The following is a 15,714-nucleotide window of genomic DNA, read 5'->3' as shown; positions in this document are numbered from 1 at the left end:
GAGGACGCCAAACAATCACGATTGCCGAGTGTAGTTATTAGCAGTAATTGGGTTTTAGCGAGCATGTAAACGTACCGACTGAGCGAGTGTGTCAGACAAAGAGATGACACAGCGAGAGACATTGAGACGGAGAGGGAGCACAGGAGTGGGAGTCTGTGGAAATAGCCTTCAAACCAAACACGCTGAACAAAGGCAGGCAGTAGCACAGCTCCTTCAAGGCTGTACTTTGAGCACAGCAATTCAGTGGAGGCTCCCTCAAAATTAAAGCAAATACTCCGTCTGCTTGTGGTAGCTCGTGAATCATCCCTACACATACACAGAGGTCATTTTCTCCTGTTTAGTTTAGAAATTGTTTTTCCTGCAGAAGCAGAAACAACTGAAACGGACGGTATCGATGTAACTCAACGTTTTTTTAGCGCCCAGCTTTCAGTAACATACATATATAAATATCTATACAGTATACTTGAGTTGCTGTACAAAACAATTTGCATTTAGCCTGTCCGGGATCAGAAAGTAGTCCATATGGAGCTCCAAAGAGTTGAAGTCTGCCCCCTTTTTTGTTTATTCTCTTGACATTTCTACAACATTATTCAGCATATATATATTTCTAATTATAATTGTGCAGATGACAGCCTAGTTTACATATCCTTTGCATTGAGCACATTAATGGATTTCCAAGATCTTTCTCCCACTTGACCGCTTCCAGAGCGATAAAGACTATTATCTGACGTTTTACAGGATTTCTGAGGAGAATTGGTGATTATGAGTGATATTAACCTTTATTATTGGTTCAAAAGTTGCAACAGAGATATCTACAGATGTACTAAAACTGAGAATTAAATTGGAAATATCTAAAGCTGGAACTGGAAGTCATAATTCTAGTTCAAAATATCTTTAATTCCCCGAAGTTCAAGATATCTACATCAGGGTTTCTGCAGAAATCAGACAGTCAAATTTAGTGCTTTTTGATGCCATTTTAATGTTACACTGTAAAAATGTTAATGCCACGACCGTGAACTCAACAAATTACAGGGCTTTGTTTTTTGGTAAAAGATGATTTTTACACACGTGGACAAAACTGTTGGTACCCCTCAGTTAAAGAAGGAAAAACCCACAATTCTCACTGAAATCACTTGAAACTCTCAAAAGTAACAATAAATAAAAATTTATTGAAAATTAAATAATCAAAAACAGCCATTACTTTTGAATTGTTGATTAACATAATTATTTAAAAAAACAAACTAATGAAACAGGCCTGGACAAAAATGATGGTACCTCTATAAAAGATTGAAAACTATTTGACCAGAGTGACATGATTAACTCAGGTGTGTCATTTAATTGACATCACAGGTGTTTCCAAACTCATAATCAGTCAGTCTGCCTATTTAAAGGGAGACAAGTAGTCACCCTGCTGTTTGGTGAAAAGGTGTGTACCACACTGAACATGGACAACAGAAAGCGAAGGAGAGAATTGTCCCAGGACATCCGAAAAAAAATTATAGACAAACATCTTAAAGGTAAAGGCTATAAGACCATCTCTAAACAGCTTGAAGTTCCTGTGACAACAGTGGCTCATATTATTCAGAAGTTCAAGACCCACGGGACAGTAGCCAACCTCCCTGGACGTGGCCGCAAGAGGAAAATTGATGACAAATTGAAGAGACGGATCGTTGGAATTGTATCCAAAGAGCCCAGAGCAACCTCCAAAGAAATTAAAGGTGAACTCCAAGGCCAAGGTACATCAGTGTCAGATCGCACCATTCGTCGTTGTTTGAGCCAAAGTGGACTTCATGGGAGACGACCAAGGAGGACACCACTGCTGAAAAAAACTCATAAAAAAGCGAGACTGGAATTTGCAAAAATGCATGTTGACAAGCCACAAAGCTTCTGGAAGAATGTCCTTTGGACAGATGAGACCAAACTGGAGCTTTTTGGTAAGGCACATCAACTCTGTTCATAGACTCAAAAACCAAGCATACGAAGAAAAGAACACTGTCCCTACGGTGAAACATGGAGGAGGCTCAGTAATGTTTTGGGGCTGCTTTGCTGCATCTGGCACAGGGTGTCTTGAAAGTGTGCAAGGTACGATGAAATCTGAAGACTATCAAGGCATTCTGGAGAGAAATGTGCTGCCTAGTGTCAGAAAGCTTGGTCTCAGTCGCAGGTCATGGGTCTTCCAACAGGACAATGATCCAAAACACACAGCCAAAAACACCCAAGAATGGCTGAGAGAAAAGCGTTGGACTATTCTAAAGTGGCCTTCTATGAGCCCAGATCTGAATCCCATTGAACATATGTGGAAGGAGCTGAAACATGCCATTTGGAGAAGACACCCATCAAACCTGAGACAACTGGAGCTGTTTGCTCATGAGGAGTGGGCCAAAATACCTGTTGACAGCTGCAGAACGCTCATTGACTAATACAGAAATCGTTTAATTGCAGTGATTGCCTCAAAAGGTTGTGCAACAAAATATTAAGTTATGGGTACCATCATTTTTGTCCAGGCCTGTTTCATTAGTTTGTTTTTTTAAATAATTATGTTAATCAACAATTCAAAAGTGATGGCTGATTTTGATTATTTAATTTTCAATAAATTTTTATTTATTGTTACTTTTGTGAGTTTCAAGTGATTTCAGTGAGAATTGTGGGTTTTTCCTTCTTTAACTGAGGGGTACCAACAATTTTGTCCACGTGTGTATATGAAAACTGTCCCTACGTTTCACTATTTCTGAACCCGGAACCCACCTCTGACCACCCACGGGTTGTAGTCATTCTCTGAATTCCTCGTTTTCTAGCCATTTTTGCTGGAATTTGCATTTCCCCATTACCAAGTTCTCCTCCACCTGGTCCAGCCTGCTGGACGCTTTAAAAACATGCAGTTTTTGACAATTGTACCTGACTGCATGGAACAATTACCGCAATGCTTCGGCATGTTTACGCAGATGCACATATCTGACGAATCGCTGTCTATAATTATATATTATTCTATTATTATCGTCAAATATTTTTCTTGAAAATTGCAGACAGAATTTTTAATGCCACTGAAAATCAAATTTAATTATATTTATTGCCATTTAAGGCCTTCATTTTCACAAAATCAACTTAATGACTATTAATGCTTTTTACTGCCCTGCAGAAACTCTGTGCATTGTCCTTTTGAGATATCGTACATTAAGTTAGTAGTCAAAATTACGTTGTAGGTATTTCTAAAAGGAATTAAGACTAGTACAAATGTAAAAGAATTTTGAATGGGCAAAATTACATTGCAGATATCTGGAATTATGTCACAAACGATGGCTAGAGGAGGTGGAGGCGGTTCACTTGTCATACTATGACATACTATGGCTGCACATGACAAGCTGTTTAACCACCATGTCAGAGCTGCCTGAGCCTGAAGCTTTAGTAAATTTCAACCACAAACCTCTAATCAGTGACGCTCTCATTTTCAAAGAACTCCTCGCTAATGAACTCTTCCTATTTCAGAAAATTTTCTACCCATCTTGGTCAGAATGCCACATGAAATACTCAGGCTTGAACCCACAGTCTACATCCAGTAAGTCAGGCATAATACTGCAAAAATTCAAAATCTTACGAAGTCTGTTTGTCTTATTTTTAGTCAAAACATCTCATCCCACTTGATTTAAGATAAATTCACTTAACAAGTGACATTTCAGCAAGATGGAGGGACTTGTTTAAAGACGCATCTTAAATATCTTGTTAAGTCAAACAATCTTGAAATTATCTTGTTTTGAGTTGAATTTTACATAAAAACTCAAAATAAGTTTAACCCTTGTGTCGTCCTGCAAATTGAACCATTTTAAAGTTTGACAACGTGGGAAAAAAATTTTCACAGTGAAACTTCTGATGTCCACATTTTCAACATTTTTGGGAAATCTTTGGACATTTTTTGGTGGAAAAAAATGTTAAAAATGGTTCTTAAGAACATTCACAAAGAAATCAATCAAAATCCAGCAAATTTCGCTGGATTTTGATTGATTTCTATGTGAATGTTCTTAAAGACAATATTAGTAGTTTTACTGATATACATATATGTGGAATCACTTTAGATACTTTTAGGATTTTTTTGGAAGATTTTTACTCATTTTTTCAAAAATATTTACAAGAATTTTCTTGCTAAATTTGGGGGATTTTTTAAAGAATAAAATTTTTAAGGGAAACCTTCAAGGAATTATTGAAATTTTCTTCCTGAAGATTTTGCTAATTTTCAGAAATTTGGGGAATTTTTTTGCTGAATTTTTTTTAATTTTTTTTCAGACAAGGAAACAATATTTTTTGGTGCCCATAAATGAAGACAGCAGGAGGGTTAACACATCTCAAATTAGGAGGTTACATGAAAGCAAAAATCAATTTTTGAGCAAAAAAGTGCTTTTTTTAAGCATATCTGGCTTATTATACAAGACACCTGGTAAAATAGAGCTTAAAATAAATTTTCCCAGCTAATTTTAAGATCTCAATATTCTAAATATCATATCTTATTTCAGGAAATCTTACCAAGCCATTTTTGCTCTATTGGCAGTATTTTTTCCCCACTTATTTCAAGGTAAAAGTTCCTTGAAATAATTTTTTATTTTTTTATTTTGAGAGGGGCACTTTTTCCAGTGCATAAGTAGTATCGGTGCAACCTTATTTTCAGCACTATTATAATTCACTACAAATAGCTAGTAATTGCAAATAACTTAGGAAAGAAATTATATATATATATTGTATTTTATTCTGAGCAGAAATAAAATACAAGCCATGCATTTCACTCCTGACCTGAAAAAGTGTAATGCATGGCTTCATTATTAGTTGGTTACATCTATAAAGCAGCTTATGCAGAATCATGACACGTACGTACATTATGAAACAGTCAGACCTTTTAGATCCTCTGCAAAAAAAAAAAAAAATCCTTTCTGTTCCAAGAGGGAGAACAATGAAATCTCTTTCAGCTATTGTGCAACAACTTAAAGGCTTATATCCCAACTGACTGACCTCCTTCACAATAAAAACCAACTTAAAACCCGTTAACCTCAACTTGACTTTTTCTTAATTTTGAAATCATGACTTTCACATCAGACCTTGATTATGTTAATACAGTTTGTGGAACCATATCACTTGAATTGTTTTACACCATTCACTTTAATTCAACGTCATATGCAAAAAGTCAACATATGAAGGATTAAAACGCGAAGAAACGTAAAATCTGACCGCACACATTCTCATACCATCACTTCAGCAAGGTTGTCAGTGAGACACGACATAATAAAGCATGAAATAGCTACGCACACGTGACTGTGTGCAACAATCCTGCAGCGAGTTCATGCTCATACGGAGAGGATAATCTCTTCACATAGGATCTTTAAGTGAAGCACTGTTGCACAGCATTGTACCAAACTGGCTCTGGAGAGGATGAATTCATTACAAGCACAGAATGCAGCCTCTCCCACACACCTCCACCTACACGAAGAACACCACCAAAAACTACAGTAATCAGCAGCCTCACGTTGCTCACCATGTCAGCACAGCTCTGCAGATGGTAATGTGCAGCTGAATCAACATTAACATAATGCATCAGCAAATTAATGGCTTTGAATTAAATCTGGAAAAACAGAAACCATGCGTCTAATGGCAACATTAGGAGTCTTCTGTTGAACTGGGATTACATAAAAAGAGGCATTTATTCACAATTAGTCACAGAATAAATGGTGGGGTATTTATTTTCCCAAAGAAAAGCCACTCGGGACGGTAACCTATTGGTTTTACAGCAAAGTTAGGGTTGAGACCGATGTGGCTGCCCCTTTTCAGCTCACTGCCACAAGATCTTTGAGAGCTCCGACTTTGCTCTCAACGCCTTAGTTAGGTTTGGGAGTCATTGCCACGCCTGGAAACGCTTTTGACTGCAATTTGCATTTGCAATTTGACCTAAAGTTTAGAAGGAACAAATACGAAGAGGAACCAGTGTGCTTAAATGTAATAGAGTGGTAATTCAGAGTAATACATTTATCACAGATAACTACACCAACACACACACACAAAACTTTGGAATACCAACGAGGCAAAGCTAGAAAATGCTGTAGACCTCCAAGACAAGCCTTTAAAGCTATTGTGTCAGTTAGTTGTGAGAAAACATCTTTGGTGGCATCCAAACAAAAGCAGACAACACGAATCACAAGCTATAATGCAACTTCCAAAAAAATAACCCCAATAACAGCAGACCAAACAATATATTCCAGTTAATTGACTTTCTTTTCATAATATACGCATATATGGATAAATATGTGTGTTTTAGAGTTAGTAGAATTGATGTAGAACTTCTGGTCTACTGCTCACTGTAAACAGGTTAAGTTCATGGGGTCAGTTCAGTTACACCGGGCAGTTAGTGGGTGTAAAAATCAGGAATCACTCAGTAGTCAGTACCGAATTTGGAACAGTGTAAAGCTCCATTTAGTAAACATTTAATAGCATTATAATTAGGCAAAATTTGAACTCAACAGCTGGTGCAAGTTTGGGGCACAAAAAGCCCTCCACATCCACTGAGCGTTATTGGTTTTGGATTGACTCTAATTTGTGCGCCTCGTGTGAAAAGCTAGTATAAAAATTGTTATTAGTTTGCATCATGTGGCACATTTTGGGAAAAAGCCCAGCACTTTTAGTTTGTTTGGGTCTTTCTTCAAATTTAAATAAAAAATAAATATATAAAAATCTCTATCCACATGGTGTTTGATGGGAACTTGTAGGTGACAGGTGCACAGATGATGGTTGACAGGGTAGGAAGACAAGTTTTTTTTTGTCCTGTAATTGGTTAATCCAGCGATGCATGCATGACTTATCTCACTTCTGTGTGTCTGTCTTTGTGCCAGATGGCTAATGAATCACTCCCAACTCCCACCGAGTTGTATTATTCATCCTGTCTAAAGAGCAGCAATTTTAGCAAAGTGTGACACTCTGAAAGAGGGACAGCATCACAGGAAACCTGATATCCTTCATAAAACTTGATCGGAAGCCGAGACGCAGACACGCAGACACTCGGAGGAACGTGTGCGGGCCCGGCTGGGATCAATATCATGAGGTCTGATCAGGGAGTTGTTAGAACTAATCTAACCAGAGGAGGGCAACAGGTTCAACAGCAACAATCTGCACCTGCGACCTCAGAAATGGAGTAACAAGCGCTCACACACTTCAGTCATCTGGGAGATGTTTCACTGCTAATCAAAGCATCAAGTCCACCTGTGACAATCTGACTGCCGCAGGATATAATTGACCATTTTAGGAATCCCGGTGATTTAAATTGGATCGTGGCTAAGTTGTTCTAGCTATGGTCCTTTTTGCTACACACTCTTCACTCAGATTAAGGATTTTAATTGAGCTCAGTGTCCCAGCAGATTTGCTTCTAGCAATTCATTAATACGAAACGGAATGAATGCCGCCAGCGCTGGCCCAGTGGCCTCAATTTTATTCCCAGCCGGCCTCTATGACACATGTGTGTTTTCTTTTAAGTCTGACTTACTTGTGCTGTGCCACCAGAGTGAGAGAGAGTTGGAGCATGTGTGTTTGAGTGTGTGTGTGTGTGTGTGTGTGTGTGTGTGTTTGTGAGAGTGAGCGGGGAGCGGGAAGCAGCATATGTGCTACTAGAAAATGTGTCAGATAGGTGGCAGGAAATCAGGTCGGCAGTTACCAAATCTAGCCCCAGCTGCAACTGGTAACACAGAAGATCTGCAAGTTGTAGAAAGTAGACTTGCGACTTTGTAAATTCTACACTGTAAGTGGTGGGATTTTAGTCGAAATAGAGGAGTTTAACTTCACCTGTTGAGTCTATACGAAGTACAGAAATGCTTCATACATAGCTCAATAGGCCCTGAAAATAATGTCTTCGTTGACCTCCAGTAGTTCATCTTCTCACCTTGGCGCTGTGACGTAAAAGCGTACTCAATGGTGTATTAGTGCATCGATTAGTGATGGTGGGTCAGACTGGACTGAAACCACAGAGGGCACAAAGACTTCGCTGTTCAGTCTGGTGTTGCTACTCTTTAACAGCTGTGGGAGAAGAAGGCAGATTTTTCTCGAAAGTGAATAATTATAAGCAGAATTATCATTGCTAAAGGCATGAAAAGAGAAGTCGTCATCCTGCTGAAAAATAAGCCCTGTGACTGATAAACTGTAGTGTGACTTTATCACTGATGGTTTTTTATTGTAGTAGCTGATCAAGGTGAAGCAAATTTTCAATATTTTATCATTTTAAGGTAGTTTGGTCAAGTATCTATCTAACAGCCTCTTGATTAGATCTATTTGAGGGGTCATTGGAGAGCAGACAAAAAGAAGAGTTCTGTTAAATGTAGACGAATGAAATAGCACAAAGTAGAAGCATCAAAACAGGAAGCACAGAACCTGAAGTACAAAGTACAACTTTGTCACATCCACGGTGGACAGTTTAAAAACGTGCCTGCATTGCAAACAATGCAACCCGAGCACCTACAGTTCAGCTCAGTGGTAGATTCTGGTGTTTTATGTCAATATCGGCTCATGTTGCTTTCAGCAGCAACCATCAAACAGACATGAAGGGACGGGCTACAAAGGTCTGGATGGATCACTCCTTGTTGCTCCACTCCCACACATTGTTGTTCTTTGTAAAACTTTTGCCATTTCATGCATCTCCCTCGGGAGTGGCAGAAGCTTCATACATCTTTTTTTATGTACACAGCAGCGCTACACAAGACCTGAAAATGAGACGTATAAACTCGAAAACGTTTTCATACTGTTCCTCTGGCAACTCTGTCCATCAATTCAGACTTTTTACCCCAATTTTGTTTGAAGACACTTTGTGTGAATTCATCGTGCAAGAATTTTTAGAAGCAATATATAAAAAAAGACAATATGTCCGCTTTGTGCTCTTATTTGGCTAGCACCGCACATTTTGATATCATCAGAGCTTCAACAATCATTCAAAATATTAACTAGCAGCAACACTGACAATTATTGTTTGTGGTTTAAAGGAAAAACAATGCCACATGTTAATATCTGCTGTTTTTAGCTTCCATTATAGTAAACTGAATATCGTCAGAATTTGGACCGTTGTTCAGAAAACAACACATTTTAATACACAGCTTGGGTTAAATTCTGTGCATTATTTTTTCTTTTTCGCTCCATTTTAAGGAGAGAGTTGGGTGTTTCTGGCCAAAGTGATTTTTTTTTGGTGTTGGATGATTTTCCATGTCTAAGAAAATCAATAAGCAATAGAAAAAAAAAAATCACTTTTATACAGACCAAACTGTGATAACAATTGTTAAATATTATATAATAATTGTTAGTTTCAGTTAGCTTCAGCTCTCTTTAATACAAAGCTTTTCAAGTTCAACCAGTATATTTTTGTATTGTTGTGTACAGAAAATAGAGAACTGTAATTGGATCTGCTAGCAACAACCTCCTGAACTCCACAAAAACTGTTACACAACTTGCACCACTGGCCTTCAAGAGATATTATGCATTCAAATCTCTATTTTCAAGTAACACTCACTTTTGTGAGCCTGATGAGCTGAAAAATCCAACGGTTTAATTCCATGTCAAACTGCTCATCTTGTTGGTTCCAAGTTACACGTGAAAACGGAAACACATTTTCACAGCAAAATCAGAGCTTTATAATACATAAGCAACATATCAGCCTCACTGAGCTGAAACTAGAACTGGAGGAACATGAAATTTGCAGTTTCTTTAGTGAGAAAGCGAACCACAAATTTTTAAAGCTTGGATGACAATTTACATGAGATGATTGCATCTAATACTACAGTCTTTGTTTCTTTTGCATTCAGATCCAGGTACGCTGAGGTCTTAACTTGCAGTTTTGTCCTGAATGCGTATTAAGTACTGGGCTACATTTAGACTGCAGGCCAAAGCTGCACAGATGTTTTTTATTCATATGTGACTCAGATCTGTTTGCGTTTCATAACGGTGCCAACATCACAAATCACATGGAATCTTGGGCTATTTTTCACATCAAGAAATTCATGTAACTTCTATGTCACTCTACATCGAAATGTCATAATTGTGTGCTGATGGGAATCGCTCGGTAAACACGAACACAGAAGCGCGGAGGCTGTTGGTGGATCGACAGTGGGGTGTAAGACATTTGAGTTAAAACTTGGCGGCATCAATTTCTAAAATGAGACTAAATGTTCAGCGGCCTTTGTGACGACCTCCATACGACAACGAGCTGTGTGTGACGTCTCGTTGCTTTGTACATGTGGGTCAGCTCAGAAAACGTGACTAGACAACATTTTAAAAATAACATGAACAGCCAAAAAAATAAAAGTTGAGCAATAAGGCCTGCACTTTGAATGCATCCTTGAAAAACATAATTGTATGTTGCTGCGGCCATGTCTTGCTAACACTGTTGTCTTCCAGTGAAAACAAAAATCAGTTTGAACTTGCAGCTCCTCAAAAGCTCCAGAATAATGAGCTCGTCAAAAACAAGCCTGTTACTTTGCATCAGTCAGTGTGCTTCTTTTGGCTTGCAAGCCATTTAATGAGAAACCGAAAGCAAAGTGATTTGTTTCAAACTCTGACAGATGCCTAATGAGAGAATTTCCCACTGAAGCCATCAGTAGTGTTCAGAATGGACTATTAAAACCGAATGAACACTTTAGCCTTGTAAGATCGGTGGAAATCTGTCAACAACACAGCTGTTAAGCATTTAGGCCGGCGCTAACTGGTCTGTAAACGTGATGCTGATGTCGCTTTTATGTAAGAGGCAAAGACAGAGAGAGAGAGAGAGAAATAAGAAATACTGAGGAAAAAAGAAGGTGTGGGTGTCAGATTGAAATGAGATGTCAACATGCCAACAGCAATCTTCCCTGAATGCTGAATACTGTACACTTAGCCATAAGCAGCACATCAGCAGAAACAATGGTTCACTCCTGCACGATTAATTCACAAAAGCAAGTCCTATAGGAAATAAATTAATTCTCTCATGTTTTTCCTGGGTCTGTGTTTCCGTGTGCTTTTTACTAACCCCTTGTTTTCCCTCTCCTTTCTTCTCTATCCATGCACTCCTATGCTTTTGCATAACATCTCCAGCGCTGCATTCACATTTAATTCACAGAGGTCCTGGGGGCGAACCAAAGCAGGTTTTAGACACAACTGCCAATCCACTTATCCACCCACCTATCGCTGACTGCAGAGCCCGACTGTGCCATGGAAACACGCATTCTCCTGCATTTTTGTGTTGTGTTTTCCTGCGGATGTGTGTAGGGTGTAAACGTATACGCTCACGGTGAACAAATGCATCGACAACAATCAGGACCACTCCACTGGGTCAACAATTGCTCACCATATGTCAGTCACGAGGCACAATATGTCGAGATTAGAAGCAGAGAAAGCACGCATATAAAAAATATTGACACAAGCTGCGACACATGCACGAATGCACCAACATAACTTGACAATCAATGTCTGAAATGAATGTTTTGGTTCACCAGCCACAGCCCGGTTAATGAGAAATGAATTCTGTCAGAAATAATTGCAAAATCAGTTGCTGAGCATTAATTTAAAACTTTTTTTCTACTCACACAGTTCAGTGAAGTTTGCAGTTCGTCATGGAGTTTGACTTAATTCAGAATTAAAAGAGAGCAATTAGGGCCCTTCTAAGCATTCACAGGCATAACTATTTTTTTTAAACATATGACATAATACTATAGTGTACTATGGTCATATGCAAACACAGCATTACACTACTTACTAGTTTTATATTCTTTGACAGAAAGACGTTTCAGCTCCACTTCAGTGCTACAGTTAGCTTTACTTTAAAAAGCTTTTTGTGCTAATGCTGTTCTAACGCTAATATAAAGACAATCGCGAGCGTGGAGAGCAGAGGTGCCAAATTCGTTTTAGTTCGTGGGCCAAACTCAGCCCAGTTTGATCTCAAGCGGGCAGCAGCAGTAAAGTCATAGCATAATAGAGAAACAAAATGACAAAAAAATGACACAAAACGAACAAAAAAAGTTTTAAAAAAATGGGCAAAAAAACGACCAAAAAAAAAATCATACAAATGACATAAACAAGACAAAAAACAAGAGACCAAAACAACAGAAAAAATATACAAAATCAAACCAAACGACAAAAAGAGAAAAAAACAAAGTCACAAGTCACTGAAATTACAGAAATGACACAAACGAGACAAAAAGAAACAAAACGACAAAATGGTCAAACTACACAAGCGAGACAAAAAACGAGAAAAAAATGACACACAAAACAGCAAATAAAGCAAAACACATAATGGCAAAAAACAACAAAAACACAAGTGAGACAAAAAGGAAACACAAAACGACAAAAGTCAGACAAAAGAAAACCAACAAAAACAAGACAAAATATCACAAAAGAGACACAAAAGAGCAATGAGCAATATAGTACTGTACTTTATGATCAAAACAACTTGTTGTGGTCTAGAAATTATTTTAAATTTGCAGTTTCACAAATTTATAATCTGCAGTTATTCAATTCAATTCAATATACTTTATTGTCCCACTTGGGGAAATTTGTCTTGGACTCAGAGCTGTGCTACCAGTATTGCACAAAAAACACATAAAAACAATATTGCACATAAAAAAAAAAAAACAGTATTGCACATGTCCCGAAGGTCACACATGACACAAACATACGCTATAAAAAATTAAAAATAATTGCACAATCTTCGGCCTAAGCAGCATTGTTTAGGAGTTTGATGGAGGTGGGAACAAATGAGTTCTTAAAACGGTTGAGTCTGCAGTTGGGGACTCTGTACCGTCTGCCTGAGGGAAGGAGCTTGTATTCTGTATGAAGGATATGTGACGGTTCAGTCACTATCCTCTGAGCTTGCCTTAGAACCGTTCGCTCATAAATGGACTGCAAGGATTGGTAGTCATTTTTCCCCATCACCTTCATGGCCGTGTGCACCAAACGAGCCAGTTTGCTTTTCATCTTTACAGTCAGGTTTCCATACCAGGCTGACATCCCATAGCGGATTAAGCTCTCCAGTACTGCCTGATAAAATAAAAACATAACGTTTTTGTTCACACCATACCGTCTTAGCCTGCGCAAGAAGTACAGTCTCTGCTGCAAACGGGAACACAAGCGAAGTTAATGTCTTTTCTGGAATCTTTAGACTTTGAGGGCCGGATTGGACCCTGTGGAGGGCCAGTTTTGGTCCGCAGACCGCATGTTTGACACCCCTGATATAGAGGAACCCCAAACCATGTCTTGATATTGATTCTCCTGTCATATTTTTACTCACTGTGGGCTCATTTTTTTAAACTCCCATATGAAGTCCTGCACATGCATGAAGACAGTACTTCTCCAATTTTGAACCAAGACACGTAGAATACAATGATTTTGAAGAAACTGCACCATTTTCCACTTTGCTTTGGTTAGGTTTCCTGATGAACATTTCAGATGAGTAGTTCAAGCGTCACCATAAAGTTTGGCAGAAAATCTGATGATTCCTTTTGCTTTAAAAGTCTCTGATAAATGGCAAAATTTTGGCAATTTTTAAAAAGAAAACATGCTTTAAAAACCAGATGGCAGATTCAGGGGTTCAATGGGTTGTACACCTTCAACAAAAACATGAAAACAACACCGAAATACATGTCTTTTTTACAGCAGACATTTACTCTTGTGCTATCTGTTATTGTCCATGCTCGCTCATTGAAATGGCATACTGGGACACTTAATGGAACTGAACCATTGTAAAAGTTATTAATCACATGTGTGCTTTTGCAGCTATGAGTAAGATCACTAAACATTCACCAAAGAAAAGCAGGAGGACAGCTTTGCAAGAAGGACACACGCATACTGCCAATCCAAAGCCTGAAGGCCACGCCACATAGAAAGGAGATAAATCCATCAAATGTATCAAGCCATACTGGGACACAAAGCATTTCAAGTCTGCTTCTCCTCTGTTGTGGAAACCCCACAGACAGCTGTTCAAATCGCACAGATCTCTTCCTGTTGATGTTTTTAACTTTTTAACATGATCTGCAATGACTGATAAGGCTGGTGTTTACTGTGGGCTTTTAATAAATTCACAGAACCAATGAATTTATACATAAAAACATTGCTAATTTCTACCTGCACATCCCACATGGATACTACATTTAGTCAACCTGGTGAAGACAGTTTTTCCGGCTGCTTTCCAGCTCCTCTGTGCTGCAGAGAGACAACCAGCTGCTTCTGACGACGACGACAGCGAACAAGTGTCAGAGTCAGCGTGGACCTGGTGCTCCAGCAGTGCTCATTCGCCACTCATGTTTTGCTTTTAATGTGTTTTTCCAGGACGTGCAATAGATTTGTGAAGCAGGCGGAGCGATTTCCTGTGCCCCGGTCTCAAAAAGTAAAAAGTCCCATTCATTTTTCCCACTCACAACGCTATGTGACTCACAGCTGGAGTACTTCCAGTGAAACACTCCCAGTTAAATTATCAGTACAGGAGATTACACACTTCGAATATTGTGTTCTTTTATAAAAACATCAAAGACAGAAGCCTTTGTACTTTGAGGTAGACAGGTTCAAAATGGGATTCTGCTAAGAAACACCAGTCGCCAAGATTAAAATTCATTTATGTGTGGCACTGAAAACGTGTGAAAGCTAAAGATGATGATTCTTAGAAACCTCAAAACACAATCTGCAGCTTAAATCAATTTGCATCGAAATGATGTGTCCAAAAAAAGCCGATACGGTGCCATGGTTTGTTCTCAATGGTGACAGCAAAGCAAAGACTTGGCTCGGCTACCCCATGACTGGACTTCTTTCCGTGGCAAGCATCAGAAGAGGCTGTTGGGTACTGTAGTATTTCGAGCCATTGTCATGCCAAAATGACACGATTTCTTAAAAACAAAAAGCTGAATTAATTAAAAACTGGCGGCCATTACATAAAACTATAAGACTGTTACATCAACCAGAGAAAGTCCAATGCTTACGTTTACATATCTGAGGAGAAAATTGGGAAGAGACGATCATATTTACATCTCAGCCTCACTGCTTCGCTCAGATTTGATTGGCCCTCTGTCTGAGTAGCATGGTGAAGCTGAGAGGTGAGATTTGTCGCTCCTCCCAAAAACAGATTTCACCAGTATGTTTAGCAAGTAATAACTTGACAATGTTTAAAACAAACATTTCTCACGTTGTTGAAAATTCAGGTCGTCAAGGAGACCGGCGGATGTCACTCACCCACTGAGTACGACGATGAAGTCCATGACGTTCCAGCCGTTCCTCAGATAGGAGCCTTTATGGAAAACAAAACCAAGCGCCACCAGCTTGATCCCCGCTTCAAAGCAGAATATCCCAATAAAGTATGGCTCTGTCTTTCCTGGGAGAATAGCGAAATATATAGGTCAGCAGGGTCTTCAGGAAAGTTAAACTGAGATGATAAACAACAAAATACTGCCATAATACCATGACAACTTAATCATGGACGTTTTTACTGAGACACTGAGCTGTAAAGCCTTAAAAACTCATTGACTAGTAAAAAAAAACACAGCTTCCAAGTGTCTAATCCTGTTTCCCTACATTAGCTGCTCATTTATCTCTTGATATACTTGAAACATGAACCAAACCTACAATTTTTTAATAATTTACAACAAAAATCTTCTCTTTCAATGACTCATCTTGAAATAATATAATCTGAGATGACTGGTTAACTCACTCATCAATAAAATCATAAAAACTAAAATATTATAATTATTTTAAGTCTAA

General features: G+C 38.6%; 1 protein-coding gene across 4 annotated transcripts in view; it reads right to left on the bottom strand.

The window, feature by feature from the left end:
• LOC110958116 (voltage-dependent R-type calcium channel subunit alpha-1E-like) overlaps positions 1–15,321 on the bottom strand; it is a 53,724-nt gene extending 38,403 nt beyond the window's left edge. For all 4 annotated transcript variants that reach the window (XM_051952883.1, XM_051952882.1, XM_051952884.1 and 1 more), the window contains exon 1: positions 15,190–15,321. In XM_051952883.1, coding sequence (XP_051808843.1) covers positions 15,190–15,215 — 26 coding nt within the window. In that variant the 5' untranslated portion in view covers positions 15,216–15,321. The remainder of the gene's footprint in view (positions 1–15,189) is intronic.
• Positions 15,322–15,714: the final 393 nt, after the last annotated feature.

Source organism: Acanthochromis polyacanthus, chromosome 9 (assembly GCF_021347895.1).
Source record: "Acanthochromis polyacanthus isolate Apoly-LR-REF ecotype Palm Island chromosome 9, KAUST_Apoly_ChrSc, whole genome shotgun sequence".
Lineage (NCBI taxonomy): Eukaryota > Metazoa > Chordata > Actinopteri > Pomacentridae > Acanthochromis > Acanthochromis polyacanthus.
Note: the sequence above shows the minus strand (reverse complement) of the source record. Positions and strands in the feature narration are given on the sequence as shown.